The sequence below is a fragment of the Amphiura filiformis genome, chromosome 20, assembly GCF_039555335.1.
Source record: "Amphiura filiformis chromosome 20, Afil_fr2py, whole genome shotgun sequence".
In the NCBI taxonomy this organism is placed as follows: Eukaryota; Metazoa; Echinodermata; class Ophiuroidea; order Amphilepidida; family Amphiuridae; genus Amphiura; species Amphiura filiformis.
This window is the reverse complement of record NC_092647.1, coordinates 9,450,915-9,472,204: the sequence shown is the minus strand read 5'-3', so window position 1 is coordinate 9,472,204 and position 21,290 is coordinate 9,450,915. Positions and strand designations below refer to the sequence as shown.

Here is a 21,290-nt window from a genome sequence, read left to right as displayed (position 1 = left end):
GGCTTCTTGAGTAACTATAACAAAATGTTATCAAATCATGTTTCCTAATAACCAGTACCACATTCAAGCTAGTAAGCACCCTTCTTGTTCAAATGACAACTGTATTAGCACCCTTTTTGTCAATGCACCTGTGCACTAATTCTGTCAAATGTCTAAACATCAAGGTTATAATGATTTGGGCATAAACTGTACTTTAATTAGTTATGTATTTAAATTCTGAATTTTGACTTTAATTTCATTGTCTTAATCAACGTACCCTGACAAGCAATGTACCCTTTTTACAGCTCTACGTTCACTTTTTAAAAGCAATATATTTTATTAAAACAATAGCCTAAACTTCAAATAGTATGGGATAAAACTTACTGGCCGATATATTTGGCCATCAGGTTGTCCAGCTCCCCAGTTAGTGTAATCTACATCAGTCAAATCAGTCCAGTAGAATTTTCTATAAACACTTTTGTCACTTAGGCCTATCCATACCCCTGTATTTGGATGATCCTTCATCAAGGATGTAAACAAAGCTGTAGATAAAAATAGAATAATAATGAAGCAACATATTTGTGAATATCTTCCAGGTACCTAGAGGCTTACTATTTTTGATAGCGATAGTATCACGTTTCATCCAAGATGCATCATCATCATCAGACATTTTAGCATAGGACAAAGTAATTGCAAATTACATTTTTGCCCTTTGAGAATAGTAAATTTTTGAAATTAATTTTGTTGTAATTTATTTTTAAAATCAACCAGAATGATTCTAGTATTTAGATTTTGGTCTAGTGACTCTCATGAAGAATCCACAGAAAAAAAATAAAAAAATAAATACAATATTTTTTACGCAACTCTGTCCTTCAGCGTGAATCGAATCGTGCATTTTCCCACAATACAATATGCAGGTTCTTAAAGCGCATACATTAGCACCCTACACATGTAATCAGTGGTTTGTGTTTGCATGCGACATATGCTAGGGGTTGTTCCAGGATCATTTTGGTCAAACTGATTTCCTGTGACTCCCAGGATCCACATATTGGTCCATTTGTTTCCTCAACTACATGTATGTACAAGATTGTCACATAAGTATATATTAAATAACTGTTTATCTGGTGGACTTACTCTTAATGCTTGTTACAGTATCACAACTCATCCAAGATGCAACACCAGGGCTAATGGGCTGGCCCTGAAAAGTTGACCCCTGATGTCACAGGAGTGCTGCCAAACAATTCTTTTGATGGCTGTGTCTTAGGCCCTTGACAGGTTGTAGCCCCTCCTCAACATTTCAGTGCCAGCCCATTAGCACTGACAATGCATCTTGGATGGTATATGATACTGTAGCAAGTCCTGATGAACAGTCTAAATTAAATTTACTTTATCTATCTACCTGGATATTCACAAAAAGATTGCCACATCCAAATAATGCTGTAAAAATACTTGTCACAAGTTAACCCCTGCAAAGGAATGGTTTGTCCATTGCTGACCTTTTAAGGTCATTATCATGCTTTTATCTACATTGGCAACCAGGCATGGCATATAATCAAGGCATTCATTGTTGGTCAGTTCATTGTTTATCCAATCGTAGAGAGTTTTGTAAAATGAAACTCTCATTTCATATCATGTTGCAGTTATAATTATAGTGGGTTTTTAGCAGGTTTGCCATCAAAACCCACTAATTGTTATGAATTCCCACATGCATGCATTCCATGTGATGTGATGAGGCAATCACCCTAAGTCATATATGCTCACCAAATCGCTGGTTGAGCCAGCCAAACCTCTGTGGAATGAGGTTGGTGATTGTATGCATGGCACCCGAGGGGTTGTTGGGTCGATTTCTGGGGGTACCAATTGAAATCTTTGTTCATCTTTTTTTTTCCTTCTTCTGCCTTCCGATAGCAAAAACTCATGGTTTGTGTTAGGGTTAATGCATGATGTTAAGTCCCAAGTATCACACCAATTAATTGGCATATACCACCCAATCGATTACTAGGTATTTCACTTAGGAGAATATTTGGTAATTTCTCCCAATATTGCTTATTTTATTCTTGTGGGTTGTCCCTAAGGATTGATCCTTATTATTGCTTATTAATTTGGACCTTTCCACTCATAACAACAGAACAGTCAATCATACATGTAGATACATTTCCTGAATTCGTATGACTTATTCTGATATCAGTTTCAAATTTTGACCCCAGTATGAACTTTGACCTTAATATTTTCAGATTGCCCAAGGGTGACAATTGGACATATTTGTTGTAACATCTCCATAAGAAATAGAATTGTATTTCTTTTCCACCAAATGTTAGTTTTCACAGTCAGATATGTCCCTGTTTAATTTTGGCCTGAACAGACGAGGCAATACAAAGAAAATTGCTATTTTTATACCAACGCATATGTCAGCAATCTGAGCCGTTCCGTCGACAGTGACTAATATCACGCCTTTTGATCCTGCACCACAATGTATGTAGTGTTCTGAAAATTGCATAGCGGTGTTTGACTAATGTTTCAAACGTAATAATTCACCATCTTGTTCAGACAGTTTATTCAAAATCTCAGATTTGTCAATGCTACAGCACCTGAAGTCTTGATTTTTGCAGGGTATGTTAGTTTACTAAAGTACATTACAATCATGCAAATGTACATGAGTTGTACCAACAGTCACGTCTTAGTTCTACCTGACTGAAGTTTACAGTAAACTTACACATGACTCCTTGATGATGTATAGAAGCCAAGTCACCACCAGAGTACTGATTACAAAAATCCTTTGCATCATCCCAACTCAGCATGTCATACCCATCTTTACCATGTAGTTGGTAGCATTTGTTGTCTAGTTTATACCAAGCTGAAGGGCAGCCACCATCAATAGGGGCAGAGGAAGGGGATGGGGTGATGGGAAGGGTGTTGTCCCATCGTCTCTTGCAAATGAAAGCTTCTTCTACACCGCATGCAAGGTCATTCCATATTCCACCTAAATTAAATGAAAAGAATCATGTTCATTTTAATTTGACTGAATATAATTAATAAGAATGAAAACTTGTTCACCAACCTAAATTGTTACAATTAAACAAGACAACAAATAAACACAAATCCAGACCTGCACGCAACCCAACTTAAAAAAAAAGCCATGGAATAAGCCGGCATGGGATTTGAACCCATGACCTTCTACTAGGCTACCAGCTCCCACTGATAATTCTGGTTAAAACTGGGTACTAATGTATAGGCAATAGAGGTATACAATACACACAAACAGATACTACACAAGTACAGAAGATCATTACTAATATTGAATCGTTTCCCCCAGCATAAAACAAGAAAGTAGGAAATGGGACTACGTAACTTGCACAAAAAGCTGTAATATTGGAAATAAGAGACATTGGGAGCGCCATGTTAAGATTATCTGTGATGTGGAATAAAATCCTACATAAAAAAAGCATGAATTTTTACATGAAAGATAAAGACATTGAATAAGCTCAACTATTTCAGAAGCTGATAAGTAAAATGGACAAACATTTCTGGGCACCCCTGGAAATCAGTGCTTGCACTGATGGGGTTTCCCCAGCTAAAATAAGATCTAATAATATGTAATGTAATGTAAAAAAAAAATAACATTGAGGGTGCAATGAAATCTCACATTACCCCTTTATGCTCAGAAACATAAATTTACAAAAGCCCACACACATTCTGTATCAATCTATGAAAAACATTAAATGGTGAACAAAGATTTAACTTGAAAGTTGTTTGAGCCATTTGGGTGCTTATTTGGAATGCTAGACGTTACACTGCTCCCCTGAGGAGCATTTTATTTCATGTTTATCATAAATGAAATAAAATACTTGCTAAGGGTGTCAAAATACTAATACAAAAAGTTGCTACAATATCATAAAATAAACCCATATTACCTGTTAAGGACCCTCACCCTGCTGAAAAAATAAATTCCTGGACACATTTGGAACAGCCTTAATACATTACCTTGTTCAAGAGTTTTCAATTCAGCACAGCCTTCTTGTTCATATCCATTATCAGGTTGTCCTGAGCCCCATCTCAAGTAATCCACCTCTGTTCCATCAACCCACCTGGTAAAAGAAAACAACTTACACATCAGGATTATGTGCCTGCCACTCTGGCAGCTATGGCAGTTATTTCTGCAACAAATTCTGTTATGTTTTTTAAAACATAACAGAATTTGTTGCAGAAATAACTCTTGACTATTTTAAAAATAGTCGTCAACAGCATTGAGTGGTGCCAGAAGAATCAACAGGCTGGAGGACTTTTGTGAAGAAAATAGCCTAGTCTGTTGTATTAGGATTATCTAGATTGGCAATAACAACTGCTTGATGGGAATTCATACTATTAAATCTATTTTTGGTGACAAAGCAGCATGGAACTGTACCAAGGTATGTCACCAAAAATGGATTTGATAGTATGAATGTTTTCCATTGCTACTTATGGATGCGGGTCTTGGGCTATGACCAAGAATGATAGGAAAAGAGTAGATACTTTTGAGATGTGGTGTTACAGGAGGCTTCTACAAGTGACATGGAAAAACAGGAGAACAAATTCCTGGATCCTTGACAGATTGGTACAAGTCTAACCATTAGAAACGGCATAATGATGAAGAGAAAGCTGCAGTACTTTAGCCATAATTATTGTCAGGAAACATGGAGATGTAGAAAAACAAATTTTGAAGGGGCTATAAGGCCGGTGAGGAAGAGGACCGTCCACCAACATCTTGGACAAATGACGTGAAGCTGGTTTCTAACCAAGGAATGCAAGGTGCAACGCACTTGGCATCAGATCGAGTGAGATGGCGTACTTTTGTGAAGACCACAGCAGCGCTACACAGCGCCACCTTGACAGAGAGAGAGAGAGAATATTAATTCCAACCAAACAAATGGTTGGGACATATTTTTTGAACATCATTCACAAAGACTAAGGATCTGGATGATCTCAGGAGATAGAAAGCAGATTAACTAAATCATGGTAAGGAAGAGGTGGAGAACATACTCCAAATGTCAGGATATGTGGTGCAACACACTTGGCTATCAGATTGGGCTTTATAGCTAACTCTTGTGAAGACCAAAGCAGCGCTACCATATAGCACCACCTGACAGAGAGAGGTCTTAATCTACATTTGTTCATATACTCACTGGTAGTCATTTTCCCCATTAAGTTCTCTCAAGCCAATCCAGTAAGAAGGTACTAGGAACTGCACCTAGTAGGATCAAATATAAACAATTAATAATAATATCAAAATCATCTTTTACAAAATTACTACAAAAATATCATTTTAACTTTTAAACAAGCATCTCGTTGCTGTTGCCACTAATTGTTTGGAAAACAATTCTGAGATTGAATATCATACACATGAATAGATTTATCTGTGTCTTCTGATAACGCCCTACCATGCCAAATTTCACACCCTTATCATGCGACAAAGTAATAATTATACTTCAGTAGAAATATTACAGCTTCAGATAAAATGTCTTAGTTTGTCTTAAATACATGGCTTTCTACTTAATCACTAGCACATCTATGATGCAAACAAAGGTGCACAAATCTGAATACGTATGAATTTTACAATTCTCTGAATGAGCAAATCAGTAAATAGTAATTCTTAGTTTCTAGCGTGACTTACAATAGACATGAGATAGTTGTGTTCTGATGTGCTATGTACAGATGCAAGATAGCCACCCTTGCTGTTACACCAGCTGTTAGCATTCTTGAAACTCTTAATACCATTACCCAGAGCAGGGCTCACATAGTAGCAATATGGGTAGTTATAGAACCATTCTGGGTCTGTTGGGCATTTTTCAGAAGTTGGACGAGGGGTTGTTGGTTCAGATGGTACCGCTGCGAACAGAAAACAAACAAACAAAAACTCTGAACATTTACATTTGATATTCTCTTACTTCACGTAAGTATGGCTGAACCGAGTATTGGATTGTTATCAGTACCAATATGTGCGTCATCGGTCAAATATCGGATCAATAATAATAAAAAAAGAAGTTATAAACTACTAAAAGGACATTTTGTGATCCACAGCCTCGTCCCCACTTTTCTCAAAAAGAGTTGAGATTTTTATGCCTCTGGATACCTCTGGCTACATATTGTTTATGTACCAAATATTTCTTGCAGATTAATTTGTTTAACAAAAATATCGCCAAATTTGAATTTCGTTCTGGTATACCAGAACGAAATAGCGTGACTTACAATAGACATGAGATAGTTGTGTTCTGATGTGCTATGTACAGATGCAATACTAATTTTATTCAAAGCTGGAACAAGTTGTACATTTTAATTACTAATACTTCTATTGACTAGCCATGGACACATTGAATCTGTATGCATTGCTAGCTGTTCAATAGAAACAAAAGTAATTAAAATGTACAACTTTGCCAAGCTTTCACAAAAATACTTTCAAAATATTTTTTTGTAGCAGCAGTATCTCTGCACTTTCAAACCTTTTTGAATAACAATTAGTTTTGGGTCTAGAACTTCTTCTTTTTTCAATTACCGGTAAAAAAAATTAAAATATTGGATCGGTTCAGATATATACGGATATTAGGAACATCAATATTGGTTCAGCTCTAAAGAGGATTATATACACAAGAAATTACAAATACTTTCCAAAACAATGCATGTCACACTTGCCTACTACTGAAGCAATAATTATAATTGTCAGCTATGTCCCAATAAATCAGTGCTTCTTTGCTGTATGTAGTTTGATATGCAAGGCAAGGTGAATAGTGGTGTGGTACACATGAATGATACATGCCAGGGTATTCCATTTGAAATCTACATATTCTACTATGGAAGACTTGACCTTAGTCTCCCACACAGGTTGTGTCAATTTTAAAAGGAGTCCATATAGCGGGTGTATGGATTGGAATAGAACATTTATCACACACGGAATAGGAAGCTTCCTATCTTTCTATGGCATATTTGTATCAGAACAGACTTACCAAATTAATAGAGTCATTCCCAGACAGCAGAAATTGTATGGAATTACATCAAGTTTGGTTAACTAATATTACTTACATTTGGGTTTTTTGCATGCATATCCAGCAGTCTTGGTACATTCTTCATCATTCCATTTGCCATAGCTATCAGGATAGAGTTCTACACAATCCTGAGATACACCTAAAATTGCACCTGATGGTTCACCATTAGCCCAGTTCACATAATCTACTGGTGTGCCGTCTGTGTTCTCAAATTGATCTAAAAATCACAAGTGTGGGTAAGCAAGGTTTAATAGGCAAATATAAGCTGGATCAAAATGAATGGCATATACAAGTATCAAGTAAATGTCAGCATATTTTATAGTGCATTTTCATTTTGTTCTAAGTACTTTACACAAGTCATTTTGCTTGATTATAGTCCAGCTGCAAACTATTGTATTATGAGGTTACATAACATTAAAAGAAACAAATTTATTCCATGTTCACTACGGTCCGTTTTGCCCGAAGGCTCCTCAGGTGAATGAGAGAAATGTAGAACAAACTTAGAGTCATGCGTTTATCGCGTTGAATGAGAGAAATGTAGAACAAACTTAGAGTTATGCGTTTATCGCGTTGAATGAGAGAAATGTAGAACAAACTTAGAGTCATGCGTTTATCGCGTTGAATGAGAGAAATGTAGAACAAACTAAGAGTCATGCGTTTATCATGTTGAATGAGAGAAATGTAGAACAAACTTAGAGTCATGCGTTTATCATGTTGAATGAGAGAAATGTAGAACAAACTTAGAGTCATGCGTTTATCGCGTTGAATGAGAGAAATGTTAGATGGTTTGCCAGTTAAAAGTATTTTTCTTTACTGATCATTGTTCTAGGGGGGGGTGGTAAAAATGAGATTATGGGGAGTGTAGAATTGTCACCACTGGGCAATACAAGATTTTAAAGGTAAAAGTTTACAAAAAGGACAAAATTCAAAACTGCTCATATTTGGTCTAAACCCATATCAAGCTGTTCCTCCAAGGATAAAAATGTATATAGTTTGACCAACCTACATTTTATCTTTCCAGAGTTATAAACCAAAACGTCAAAGGTTAAATTTGGAGTTCAATAGGGTCTAAAACAGAATAAATGCTCCAATTTGGTTGAAAATGGTCTCATATTGTTATCTCAATTATATTATACAAATATTGACTGCGAAGCTGAGGGCATAGTCATGGTTTTGACATCACCGAGGGCCTATAATTTTAAACTGTGACCCGAATAATAAGCAGTCAATATTTGTTTTATATACCCAATAATATAGATTCTTCTCATTTGATTGGTTAAAAGATTTCCTGAGCTACAAGGCCTACAAGCTTTTAACTGCATAGGCCTTTAGGCATGTTAGGCTTAAATGCACACAGTGCATGCAAGACAAGAGCAAGGGGGCAGAATTTGGACCGATATCTACCAATTTCATATCTAAAACAACCCTACTGTTTTTGTGCTAACATCACACACTGCCGAGTCTCCGGGTCGTAGTAATTTGTCTAAAAAGTGACATTTGGCAGGTATAAACCTTGACATGTAACAGATTGTAAACAATCACTGCACTCACTACAGCGGCCGGTGAAAGATCGTCGTCTGCAAGTAGAGGTCAAATTCATCGCGAACTGTGACCGCTAGTCTCTTTTACAACACTGTAATCAACGCCGACCGTATAGTGGGTGCGTAATGTATACGAACGACCTGTGTATTCGGAGTTGCGACTATTCAATTATTTATCGGGCACAGTTGAATCTATGCCCCGGGCATAGTTGCTTATGACATCATCTTGAGACAAAAAAGGGGGCACAGCTATTTTAATGACTCCACTTTTAACCAATCAGATGAGAGGAATCTATATATGAGGTATATAATAAAGAATAAAACTACTTGTAACGACTCATAGCCAGGGAAATATCATCAATAGGAATCAATGGCAATAACCTATTTTGCTGTGTTAGTAATGAGGTAATGAGTAAAAGCTGGTTTCATACTTTCCTGCCGCTTGCCGCTTTGCCGCTTGGAAGATGATTTTACTTCACTGCGCAATCTCACCAAAAACGCTAGCGGTGACCAGCGGCAAGCCGATATATTGATCACTCCACCGCTTTGCCGCGGCGGCAGCACCACTGGGAGTTGAATTCAAGTCAACTCGGAGCGGTGCCGCTCTGACGTATGAGAACAAAATACGATTTTGGAGCGGTGTTGAGCGGCAAGATCGAGTGGCTTTCAGAGTCATGCCGCTGCCGCTCAGCGGTGTGCCGCTCCGCTTGCAGAAAAGTACAAGCGGCATGATGAAGCGTCATGCCGCTCAGCGGCAAGCGGCAGAAAGTATGAAACCAGCATTAGTCTAGGTGGTCTAAACTATTCTTTATTAGCGTTGTTATCACATTAAGAACAATTTAAGACTATTTTCATCAAAATTGGAGTATTCTTTTGTTTGTTTGTTTGTTTGTTTATTTCTTCTTTATACTGGGTCAATATTCAGGGGAAAATTTAAGTATTCCCCTGTTCTTCCATATGGCCCAGTATTTTATTCCCTGTGGAGTTCCCTATTTAATATTTTGACCTTTTTGTTCATGACTCCACAATGGTAAGTCACAGTTAGCGGAAACTATATACTGATTGAGTGTCCCAGATTAAAGAAGAAATAAAACAAATAAACAAAGGGACAATTTGCCATAGGTTTGGCCATAATTGGACCAGGTTTGAATTTTGATCCATGTGTAAACATTGGATACATACCATCCAATCCTCTCTTCATATCAATCCAGATACTCCTCAACCCTACTGATGTGAATGCATTAGCCCTGATGAATTCATTCTCCTGTTTGCTATGGATGCTAGCCAACATGGCCCCATACTGCTGACAATCATATTCAGCTTCTACACGCGAGGCATATGTGCTGCTGATGTCAAACTTGTAGCAATGTGAACCAAATGACAGCCAGTCTGCAGGGCAGGTACCTTCACCTGGCATTACTGTAGTTGGTCTGGGACCTGCAAATATCATAAACAGGCAAAAAATATAATAACATAAGTACATGCAGAACTTTTTGAAAGTACAGGGGATATTGCTACAATTACGGCAATGTCATAAAAATGTAAATATCGAGGGTTGACAAACAGAAGGCCTTAACTCAAAAAGGGCCTTTTTGAGAAAAATGAGTAAAATAATATTTTTGCATTGAAATGTGACCAAGTATTATTGTGCTATGGATGCAATAGGAAGTTGAATTGAGTTAAGGCTTATGATTTTAAAAATCTGTGGGTATTACAAATTATTTTGGTACCAAAATCTCAAAATGGCCAAAAGTGAGTTAAGGCCTTCTGTTTGTCAACCCTCGATATATTCTTATTTGCAAAATGTCATGTTCTTCATAATATTATTTTCTGCCCTGTAATATTATTAAATACAAATAGGTAGAAGGGAGCAATTTTACTCTCACAATTTTACTTAAATACATAGCATTGAATCTTTCATTTTGTAATATGGCTTAGACATACCTGATGTGTCTTTGCATATGGGGTAGTGTTGTTCACTTTGACATACCTGATGTGTCTTTGCATATGGGGTAGTGTTGTTCACTACAAGGGATATTAGACATACCTGATGTGTCTTTGCATATGGGGTAGTGTTGTTCTCTACAAGGGATATTTGACATACCTGATGTGTCTTTGCATGTGGGGTAGTGTTGTTCACTACAAGGGATATTTGACATACCTGATGTGTCTTTGCATATGGGGTAGTGTTGTTCTCTACAAGGGATATTTGACATACCTGATGTGTCTTTGCATATGGGGTAGTGTTGTTCTCTACAAGGGATATTTGACATACCTGATGTGTCTTTGCATATGGGGTAGTGTTGTTCTCTACAAGGGATATTAGACATACCTGATGTGTCTTTGCATATGGGGTAGTGTTGTTCTCTACAAGGGATATTTGACATACATGATGTGTCTTTGCATGTGGGGTAGTGTTGTTCACTACAAGGGATATTTGACATACCTGATGTGTCTTTGCATATGGGGTAGTGTTGTTCTCTACAAGGGATATTTGACATACCTGATGTGTCTTTGCATATGGGGTAGTGTTGTTCTCTACAAGGGATATTTGACATACCTGATGTGTCTTTGCATATGGGGTAGTGTTGTTCTCTACAAGGGATATTTGACATACCTGATGTGTCTTTGCATATGGGGTAGTGTTGCTCTCTACAAGGGATATTAGACATACCTGATGTGTCTTTGCATATGGGGTAGTGTTGTTCTCTACAAGGGATATTTGACATACATGATGTGTCTTTGCATGTGGGGTAGTGTTGTTCACTACAAGGGATATTTGACATACCTGATGTGTCTTTGCATATGGGGTAGTGTTGTTCTCTACAAGGGATATTTGACATACCTGATGTGTCTTTGCATATGGGGTAGTGTTGTTCTCTACAAGGGATATTTGACATACCTGATGTGTCTTTGCATATGGGGTGGTGTTGTTCACTTCAAGGGATATTTGACATACCTGATGTGTCTTTGCATATGGAGTAGTGTTGTTCACTACAAGGGATATTTGACATACCTGATGTGTCTTTGCATATGGGGTAGTGTTGTTCACTACAAGGGATATTATAGACATACCTGATGTGTCTTTGCATATGGGGTAGCGTTGTTCTCTACAAGGGATATTATAGACATACCTGATGTGTCTTTGCATATGGGGTAGTGTTGTTCACTACAAGGGATATTAGACATACCTGATGTGTCTTTGCATGTGGGGTAGTGTTGTTCTCTACAAGGGATGTTAGACATACCTGATGTGTCTTTGCATATGGGGTAGTGTTGTTCACTTTGACATACCTGATGTGTCTTTGCATATGTGGTAGTGTTGTTCACTACAAGGGATATTAGACATACCTGATGTGTCTTTGCATATGGGGTGGTGTTGTTCACTGCAAGGGATATTTGACATACCTGATGTGTCTTTGCATATGGGGTGGTGTTGTTCACTACAAGGGATATTAGACATACCTGATGTGTCTTTGCATATGGGGCAGTGTTGTTCTCTACAAGGGATATTAGACATACCTGATGTGTCTTTGCATATGGGGTAGTGTTGTTCACTGCAAGGGATGTTATACATACCTGATGTGTCTTTGCATATGGGGTAGTGTTGTTCTCTACAAGGGATATTTGACATACCTGATGTGTCTTTGCATATGGGGTAGTGTTGTTCTCTACAAGGGATATTAGACATACCTGATGTGTCTTGCATGTGGGGTAGTGTTGTTCTCTACAAGGGATATTAGACATACCTGATGTGTCTTTGCATATGGGGTAGTGTTATTAGACATACCTGATGTGTCTTTGCATATGGGGTAGTGTTGTTCACTTTGACATACCTGATGTGTCTTTCCATATGGGGTAGTGTTGTTCACTACAAGGGATATTAGACATACCTGATGTGTCTTTGCATATGGGGTAGTGTTGTTCACTTTGACATACCTGATGTGTCTTTCCATATGGGGTAGTGTTGTTCACTACAAGGGATATTTGACATACCTGATGTGTCTTTGCATATGGGGTAGTGTTGTTCACTACAAGGGATATTTGACATACCTGATGTGTCTTTGCATATGGGGTAGTGTTGTTCTCTACAAGGGATATTTGACATACCTGATGTGTCTTTGCATATGGGGTAGTGTTGTTCTCTACAAGGGATATTTGACATACCTGATGTGTCTTTGCATATGGGGTAGTGTTGTTCTCTACAAGGGATATTTGACATACCTGATGTGTCTTTGCATATGGGGTAGCGTTGTTCACTACAAGGGATATTTGACATACCTGATGTGTCTTTGCATATGGGGTAGTGTTGTTCACTACAAGGGATATTAGACATACCTGAGGTATCTTTGCATATGGGGTAGTGTTGTTCACTACAAGGGATATTTGACATACCTGATGTGTCTTTGCATATGGGGTAGTGTTGTTCTCTACAAGGGATATTTGACATACCTGATGTGTCTTTGCATATGGGGTAGCGTTGTTCACTACAAGGGATATTTGACATACCTGATGTGTCTTTGCATATGGGGTAGCGTTGTTCACTACAAGGGATATTTGACATACCTGATGTGTCTTTGCATATGGGGTAGTGTTGTTCACTACAAGGGATATTAGACATACCTGATGTGTCTTTGCATATGGGGTAGTGTTGTTCTCTACAAGGGATATTTGACATACCTGATGTGTCTTTGCATATGGGGTAGCGTTGTTCACTACAAGGGATATTTGACATACCTGATGTGTCTTTGCATATGGGGTAGTGTTGTTCACTACAAGGGATATTAGACATACCTGATGTGTCTTTGCATATGGGGTAGTGTTGTTCTCTACAAGGGATATTAGACATACCTGAGGTATCTTTGCATATGGGGTAGTGTTGTTCTCTACAAGGGATATTTGACATACCTGATGTGTCTTTGCATATGGGGTAGTGTTGTTCTCTACAAGGGATATTAGACATACCTGATGTGTCTTTGCATATGGGGTAGTGTTGTTCTCTACAAGGGATATTTGACATACCTGATGTGTCTTTGCATATGGGGTAGTGTTGTTCTCTACAAGGGATATTAGACATACCTGATGTGTCTTTGCATATGGGGTAGTGTTGTTCACTACAAGGGATATTAGACATACCTGATGTGTCTTTGCATATGGGGTAGCGTTGTTCTCTACAAGGGATATTTAGACATACCTGATGTGTCTTTGCATATGGGGTAGTGTTGTTCACTACAAGGGATATTAGACATACCTGAGGTATCTTTGCATATGGGGTAGTGTTGTTCACTACAAGGGATGTTATCCCATCTCCCATTACTCTTGATCACAACACATGCTTCACCATTCTTCATGCTAGGTTCATTGTTGGCCCAGTCTGTGTAGTACAATGGCCACCCATCCAACCATTTAAAACGACCATCACTCTATTACAGAAAGACAGACATATCATGTACATTTGCTGTTTAGAATCTACTACATTGTAGCCACCTAGTAGAGATCTTTCCTTTTTTGTAAAGTATTTCTTTACCTGTGTCATGTCAGTCATATCACTGGGGTATTTAAGCAATAATCTGTTATTTGCATAAAGAATCGATTCCTATTTAAATGTTAGTTTTCACTGATCACATTGTCCCCTTTTAATTTCATTTTGGATGCCCAGGGAAGGGATAGTAGTCCCATTTATGGGTTGTAAGCAAGAAGTGTTAAACAATAAACAAGTTGGTTTAGTGACTATTGTAGAGTAGAGCTTACTCTGTGTTATCAGCAAAATGCACTACATGAAGATCCTTAACAGGCACACACTCAGTTTGAAAGGTGCATTGTAAACAGTGGCATAGCGAGGGGGCCACAAGCACTGGGTGTGACATTAGAGGCATGCCAAAATAACAATGATTACAAAAGGGGTCAATGAAAAATAGAACTCAACATGAAAAAATAGAAAAGCTTAGTTCCTCTATAGTGAAAGTTATATTTAACCAAAGTGTTCTTCCAAAATGGAAGACATTTCGATGATAACTTGAGTTAACGTAAAGTATATGTCATAAAAATTAATCACCGATATAAAAAAACTTGATTGATAAATACAAACACTCACTGAATCATCCACAAGACCAATCCACAGCTGTTCACCTCCATACTTAGCAACCATAGTCTCCACAAAAGCCTCCTGGTAACCATCAGCAATAGTTGCTAACACAGTGCCGTCATTTTCACAGTAAGTCTTGGCTGCGTCAAAGGTCATAAGTGATGGTACTACCTTGTAGCAATCATCTGCATACCTGTAATAGCTGGATTTGATACAGACCTCATTCCCTATAGGGATATCCGGATAGGCCACATCTTAAACAAATCACAACAAAGTCTTGCATGTTAGTGGTACAGGCATTGTGCCTTTTAAAACCATATTGTAACATTTCCATAAGAAAATAGAATTGCATTTTTTTCTTTCACAAAATGTTAGTTTTCACCGTTTGATAGCTCCTCTTTTGGCCTTAACAGATAAGGTAATACAGAGGAAATCACTATTTAATACATCTGTCACCAATCCGGTGAATGTGACTTTGTCGTTTTTTTTAACTGTTCTGCATAGATATTCAAAAAAATCACAAAATGTAACCCCTACCCCTTAATTTTCAAGGGTGTGAAAAAAATACATGCGTTTGTTAAAAAAATCCAAGCTTTTTTAATAATCAACCTATGGACTTAAAATTCAAACTTGATGTGCCCAAGATACTTGGCTATAACAAGTTTGAGTTATTGGTGCTCACTGTCTATATCAAAAATGCCTGGATTTTTTTAACAATCTGATATGCCCATTTTAGAGCCCTGGACACACTTTTTCGTATAGGAAATTGCCATAGGAATTTTGGATTTTGAAAACGAAAGCACTGTAGGTATTTTTGACTTCAGATTAAGATTCTGCACAAAATTTCACTATAGAAAAAGTGTATTTTATTGTTTTAGCAATAACTTTACTTTTTGGCAAATTTGTCAGTCAAACTGGGTTGACATTTCGAACCTTGTCGTATGTACTGTGTTATGAACATCACATACACATTTGACTCATATTTCCATCATAATAATTAAACATCTTGTTCAGTCATTTTATTAAAAATCCCGGATTCTGACAAAACTACACCACCTCAAGTCTTGATTATTGCAGGGTGTGATAATTTACTAAAGTGCATTACAATAATGTGTAAAAAACAGAAGTTTGAAAAATATTGAGGGCATCCTCCTCAAATGTTACAATATGGCTTTAATTTCATAGGTTGAGGGATTTGTGTACAATGTGTAATTAAACTGGGATATTGGGAAGGAAGTCCAAATATCTAAGTTGCAAAGCTAAAATAGCAACTAAATGATTTATCTAGTGGAGACATTCCATTTCAAGATGTCATTATCTGTAAGCAATAATGAAATGTCAAACTTGAATACAATATAGGTTCAACATGTTGATCAGAGATTCAACTTGATTACAGGTTTACTTACCTGGTTTGGCTTCACATAGGAATGCATGTGTCTTACTACAGCTGATGTCATTCCATCTGCCTGGGTGATCAGCATCATTGGCCATCACAACACAATCACTGCGCGACTAACATACAAAAATGTAAAGAGCAGGAATTGTATTAAGATTTATTAGTTATATTGGTAGATCTCATCAACACTTTCCACCTTCACTCATAGGATATTGGATGTTCCATTATTGCACTATGACAGTGCATTCAACTTGTATGTCTGCAAAGAAAACCTATTTTGACAACATACTCAACTGACTCTACAGAAGTATTTTCATCAAGTTCATATTGTGTATTATTTGTCATCATTAATTTCATTTTAAAAATACCCCCATGGCCACTAGTCACAGCCCAGCACCTGGAAACTTTCATCTCTATCACATGTACTCATTCCATCTGGTAGTAATATTATTCTATCACATGTACTTACTCCATCTGGTAGTAATATCTGTCCATCTGGCTGACCTGGAAGCCAGTTAGTATAATCCAGTGTGCTCCCATCAACCCAATGAAATTTTCCGCTGCTCCTATATCAGACAAGCCAATCCAAACATCAGCCTGGGTATAGTATAAGTAGGCTGTCAATTCAGCTGTGAAAAAATAAATCAAAAGCAGTTCAAAATTAGGAAACTATCACATTAAGGTGGGATAGGTATAACTAATTAGATAGGCCAAAATCATCATTTCATCAAAAATTAGTTTTTGTCATTTTTAGACACATTAATGTATGTAGTTCTTGGATCACACATTTTGTGTATATTAATGTTATGAATACAACTAAAAGATGCCACTTTTGTTAAACATGCATTGTAATAATCTGATTATAAAATGTTGACATTACTGACTTCATAACAATAGAGATTTCATGTAAATTAGTTTTAATTTATATTATTATTGTACAAATATGTATCTCACATTTTACTATATTGTTTTAATTATGTTATGTACTTGCAGGCCTCCTTGGAAATCAGTGTTTGTTATTGAAGGGGCTACTCTGCTTGAATAAAAGTATAAATAAATAAATCACCCAAACCTATATCATTTCAATCCTACTCTACCATTTTTGTCATCACATCATTTGTACATTTACCTTCAAAATAAAAATCCTACCTACTTTGAATAAATTTGATATGATGTAAACTGTTTCACTTGACTGGATTTGCCATTCTACTTACATTGTGCAATTCTTGAATGAATAGTAGCCAGTGTGGCTCCAGGTATAAGCCCAGCACACCTATCTCTAGCAGTCTGCCAATCAACCCATTTAGCCAAATCATTGCCACCTTCCATATGATAGCACCTGTTATCAAGCTTCAACCAATCAGTAGGGCATCCTCCTTGGGCAGGTGTTGTGGGCTCATGGGTTACAGGAGCTGTGTTGTCTGAGTTCTTCTTGCAGATGAAAGTCTGTCGAATTCCACAGGCTTGGTCATTCCAATTACCACCAGCTAGGAGACATATTTAGTTTCACGTCAAATTATATGATCAATTTCTTAATTACGCTATGCCTATGTAATTATCCTGCTCTCTGTGTATTTTAGGCATACTCGTCTGTGAAAACACACCCTTTTGCATCTTATCTTTATCTCATTTCACAAACTTTTCAGGGGAAAACATTTTTTTTAAAAATAATTTTACAATTTTCCCTTCAACAATGCCCTTTTTTGGGTAAAATGCAAACGATATTCCAAAGATATCTCACATATATGACTGAGTAAGGTTTGCAAATTTTTTGCCAAAATAAGAATTTAGCTCAATATTATGAGCATAATGAATAGTTGATTATGCACATTTATTTTACTTGATTCATAGATTAAGACACCATTTTTTTACATTTTCGCAAATGTATTTTGAAAAATTATCCCCTCTTTTGTGCGTTTTTGCGAATCACCCCATCTTATCACAATATTTCCAATGGCATGCCTACCCACGGATACATGGAGTGCAGGGGACGGGGTAATGTTTTAATTGCTTCATTTTAATAAGAGATACAGTTGCTACATAATATATCAATCAGAGGTCAGATAATTTGAATTCATGCTAAAATAATGTAACAAGGTATTACATTAGTGCTACAGGATGATAGTGAAAGTATTTTGAACTTCTGAAAAGTCTGAAATTGGCACAAATGTAGCTTTTGATGATACGGCCAAATAAATGTCTTTCCTAGATGGCAGGAAAAGGTCATCAAAATGTAAACAGGGGTCAAATTACAAATTGCTGAAATGTTTAATTTAAATTGAAGCTTAGTCTCAGCAATAATCATAAATGGAAGAGACTTTTCTCTAAGTTACAAACACACAGGACCTGGGAGCTTTACACAATAATAATATTTCTCTATCTTTGTGAGAGAATCCCACAAGTATATCATTAACCTTGATCAATAGAATACATGACGATGTCTGCTGAATTTTGCAATCATGACATCTTGACAGGATGATGTTTATACTGCTTAAATTCTTCTCTTAATTCTTTTCTCACATAACTGGATGATAATGTTAGTTCATATTACATTGAATATCACACTCATGTGTTATTGACCAGCTGCTCCATTACCACAGCAATGGGTCTTTCAATTCATGACAAATTAGTGTTGAGGGTGCATAACATTATATCATGCTATTATATATATGCTGCTATTATCATCATGATCATTTCTCACTGATTTAACATTCTTCGTTTACATACATATTCATCTCAGAACAATAATCTGCTCTAGTTCTATTGCCTTAACAGTACACCTTCCATTTAATTATAATATGAACTAGCAATTCTATTTCCACTCAGTGAATTCAAGCTGTTTTATGTGACTAATTGTACTAATTAAGTAAATTGTGCACTCTATATTGTGATAAATTATTGGTTGAATTATGCCAAAGCATATGGTAAGCCGCTTTTCATACAAATATTATTTTGAAAGCTGCTCATCAACTTAACATGTCTTAAAAAATCAAAAAGAATACGAACTCTGATCCACTCTGGTAGCTACACACTGTTCTTCTCCATTGTAGAAATCAGGCTGGCCTGGATGCCAATTAGTGAAGTCATATGGAGTACCATCTGACCACCTGTAAGACAATAAACAAGTCTTGTAGCAAAGATGGCGAGGTAAGCCATTTCTTGTCATCAAGCTTGGCTATGTCACATATAATTATTATCATAAGGTTTCTCACAAATCAATTTACAGCTATTCAAAAGCTTGAAATTTAAAGAGAGAAAATGTTGTAAGGATCCTGGAGTAATAATATACTATAGGACAAGCCACTTGTTTGCCCAAATCAAGTCATTCACCAATCTTCCTTAAATCGGTTAAGCAGACGACGCTAGATTTGAATCAAGATAACACAACAAAATAAGTAAAATATGGGTCTAATAGTTTCCTATTAAAACAAAAATGAGATGAAAACAAGTATTTTTTTCTTAAAATAAATAAATATACTTTCGATAAATCATTACAATCATTATAACTGTTACTGCGCAGATCTGGAATTAAGTATGATAGAGCCTAGCAACTGTCAATCAAACGTTAAGAAACACTCGTAAGGTTTGATCCACTGAAGCAGTATGCAATCATTGAAGTCTTAACCTATAATTAGAGACAGACATAAAGTAAGCTATGCCAATGTATATCAGTCATTTGAAATTATCTACATAAATTGCATTGTTTAAATCAAAAACCAATATTATATTTTAATGATAATGTCACTTACTCAAAGATTCCACTACCCAAATTAGCATCTTTCAGACCAATCCAATACTCCCCTACCAAATTTTGCCTTAGCTGAAATAGACATGGAAGAAAATAAATAACAATAAGATTTAAATAATTGTCAGTGTGTTCTATTATAAGTAAATAAAATGAAATATGTCAATGCAAGTCAATTGGGAACTAATTTAAACACTATACACTCGCATGCAAAGTAGTAAATATTTTATGCATTTTTTAGTTGCATATTCACCCAAACAATGTGGCCAGCAAGTGTAAAAAAATGTGTACTTTGATTGCATAAGTTTTAAACCAACCCTATAAGAGCCAATTTGGAAAACATGCTGCTAATGATTACACAGAGAACAAATAGCACATAATGTCAAACTGTGTCAAGCAATTCAGGAAAATGATTGACAAAAGTTTTTGTTATGGGTTCAACAGGACAACATTCTTGACAATTGAGGAAAATGCTGTTAAGATCTAGTGTACTATACACTACAGGATTCCTGGCGATGGTGTACCTCTTCTGCAGTGGTACTTTGCAGTACCCTACACCAAGGTGGGAAATGTTGGTACTACACCAAAAAGTACCAGCGTCGTGGCCACCATACTGCAATACCCCCGTAGATGAGTACCTACATAAGTACTCCACTATACGTCATCTACAAGTCAACTGGTATCTTATAGGCACACTTTGAGGGTCCTTCAGTGGTAGTTCTTGATTTCTAACCGCATCCATGATGTACCCATGTGTCAGCAGTGAAATAGCAGTGTATATTTGCCCCCAAATATTCCATAATATTCATTGGAAGTTACGTTTTGTCATCAGGCATTAACTTGTTTTGAAATTTATGGAATATTCTAGAATGCTAATGATTAAAGTGAACAAGAAATTCATATATCCAGTAATGTGGAGAAAGTTCTGGAAACATTTGGATAATACTCTAATGGTCATGATTAATTGCTGGCATTATGCCAAGAATCACAGTGCAGCACTGTACACAGGTAAAGGATGGTGATTGGTTTGTGTTGAAGTAATGTATTATTTTTAGATATGAAGTAAACAGATTAATGAGTCTGATTGGCTTGTGATGATTAAATGTTGTAATATGCCATAAATAGTTTAGATTGATCTAGAATCATATGAAATTGTATAATGATCTGGAGAGAGGGAGGCTGTATGATGTTCTAAGAGGGAACTTTGTGAAATTTATATTAGCCAGTATTGGTACAAAGTTACCACAATTGAAGTCTTCAAACTTCAGTTCACGGTTCTTGTGTTGGAGAGAATTAAATAAGCCAAAGGTGGTAGTAGAGCCAATAGTGCTTGATTGTGCTGTCAACTCAAAGAAGCGGCAGACTGAAATATCTCCATCATCGAACTGTGGTATTTTGCTGGACTAACATAGTCTGTCAAGTGGAGCAGAAAGCTTCCTCACAAAATCTCCGAGAGAGGAGTTTACGGTCAACATAGAAGAGTGTACAAGGTCCATTTGGTAATTGCAAGAAACTCTAGCAAGAATGTCTA

The 21,290-nt window shown here is 36.7% G+C and overlaps 1 protein-coding gene across 1 annotated transcript in view; it reads right to left on the bottom strand.

Moving 5' to 3' along the window:
• LOC140143036 (lymphocyte antigen 75-like) overlaps window positions 1–21,290 on the bottom strand; it is a 98,702-nt gene that overhangs the window by 14,397 nt on the left and 63,015 nt on the right. Inside the window, 15 exon segments of the mRNA XM_072165078.1 lie at window positions 364–521; window positions 2,693–2,959; window positions 3,961–4,064; window positions 5,139–5,203; window positions 5,627–5,841; window positions 7,030–7,209; window positions 9,716–9,970; window positions 13,785–13,956; window positions 14,628–14,872; window positions 16,025–16,130; window positions 16,484–16,581; window positions 16,584–16,643; window positions 17,229–17,501; window positions 19,021–19,121; window positions 19,764–19,834. Of these exon segments, the coding sequence (XP_072021179.1) occupies window positions 364–521; window positions 2,693–2,959; window positions 3,961–4,064; window positions 5,139–5,203; window positions 5,627–5,841; window positions 7,030–7,209; window positions 9,716–9,970; window positions 13,785–13,956; window positions 14,628–14,872; window positions 16,025–16,130; window positions 16,484–16,581; window positions 16,584–16,643; window positions 17,229–17,501; window positions 19,021–19,121; window positions 19,764–19,834 (2,370 nt within the window).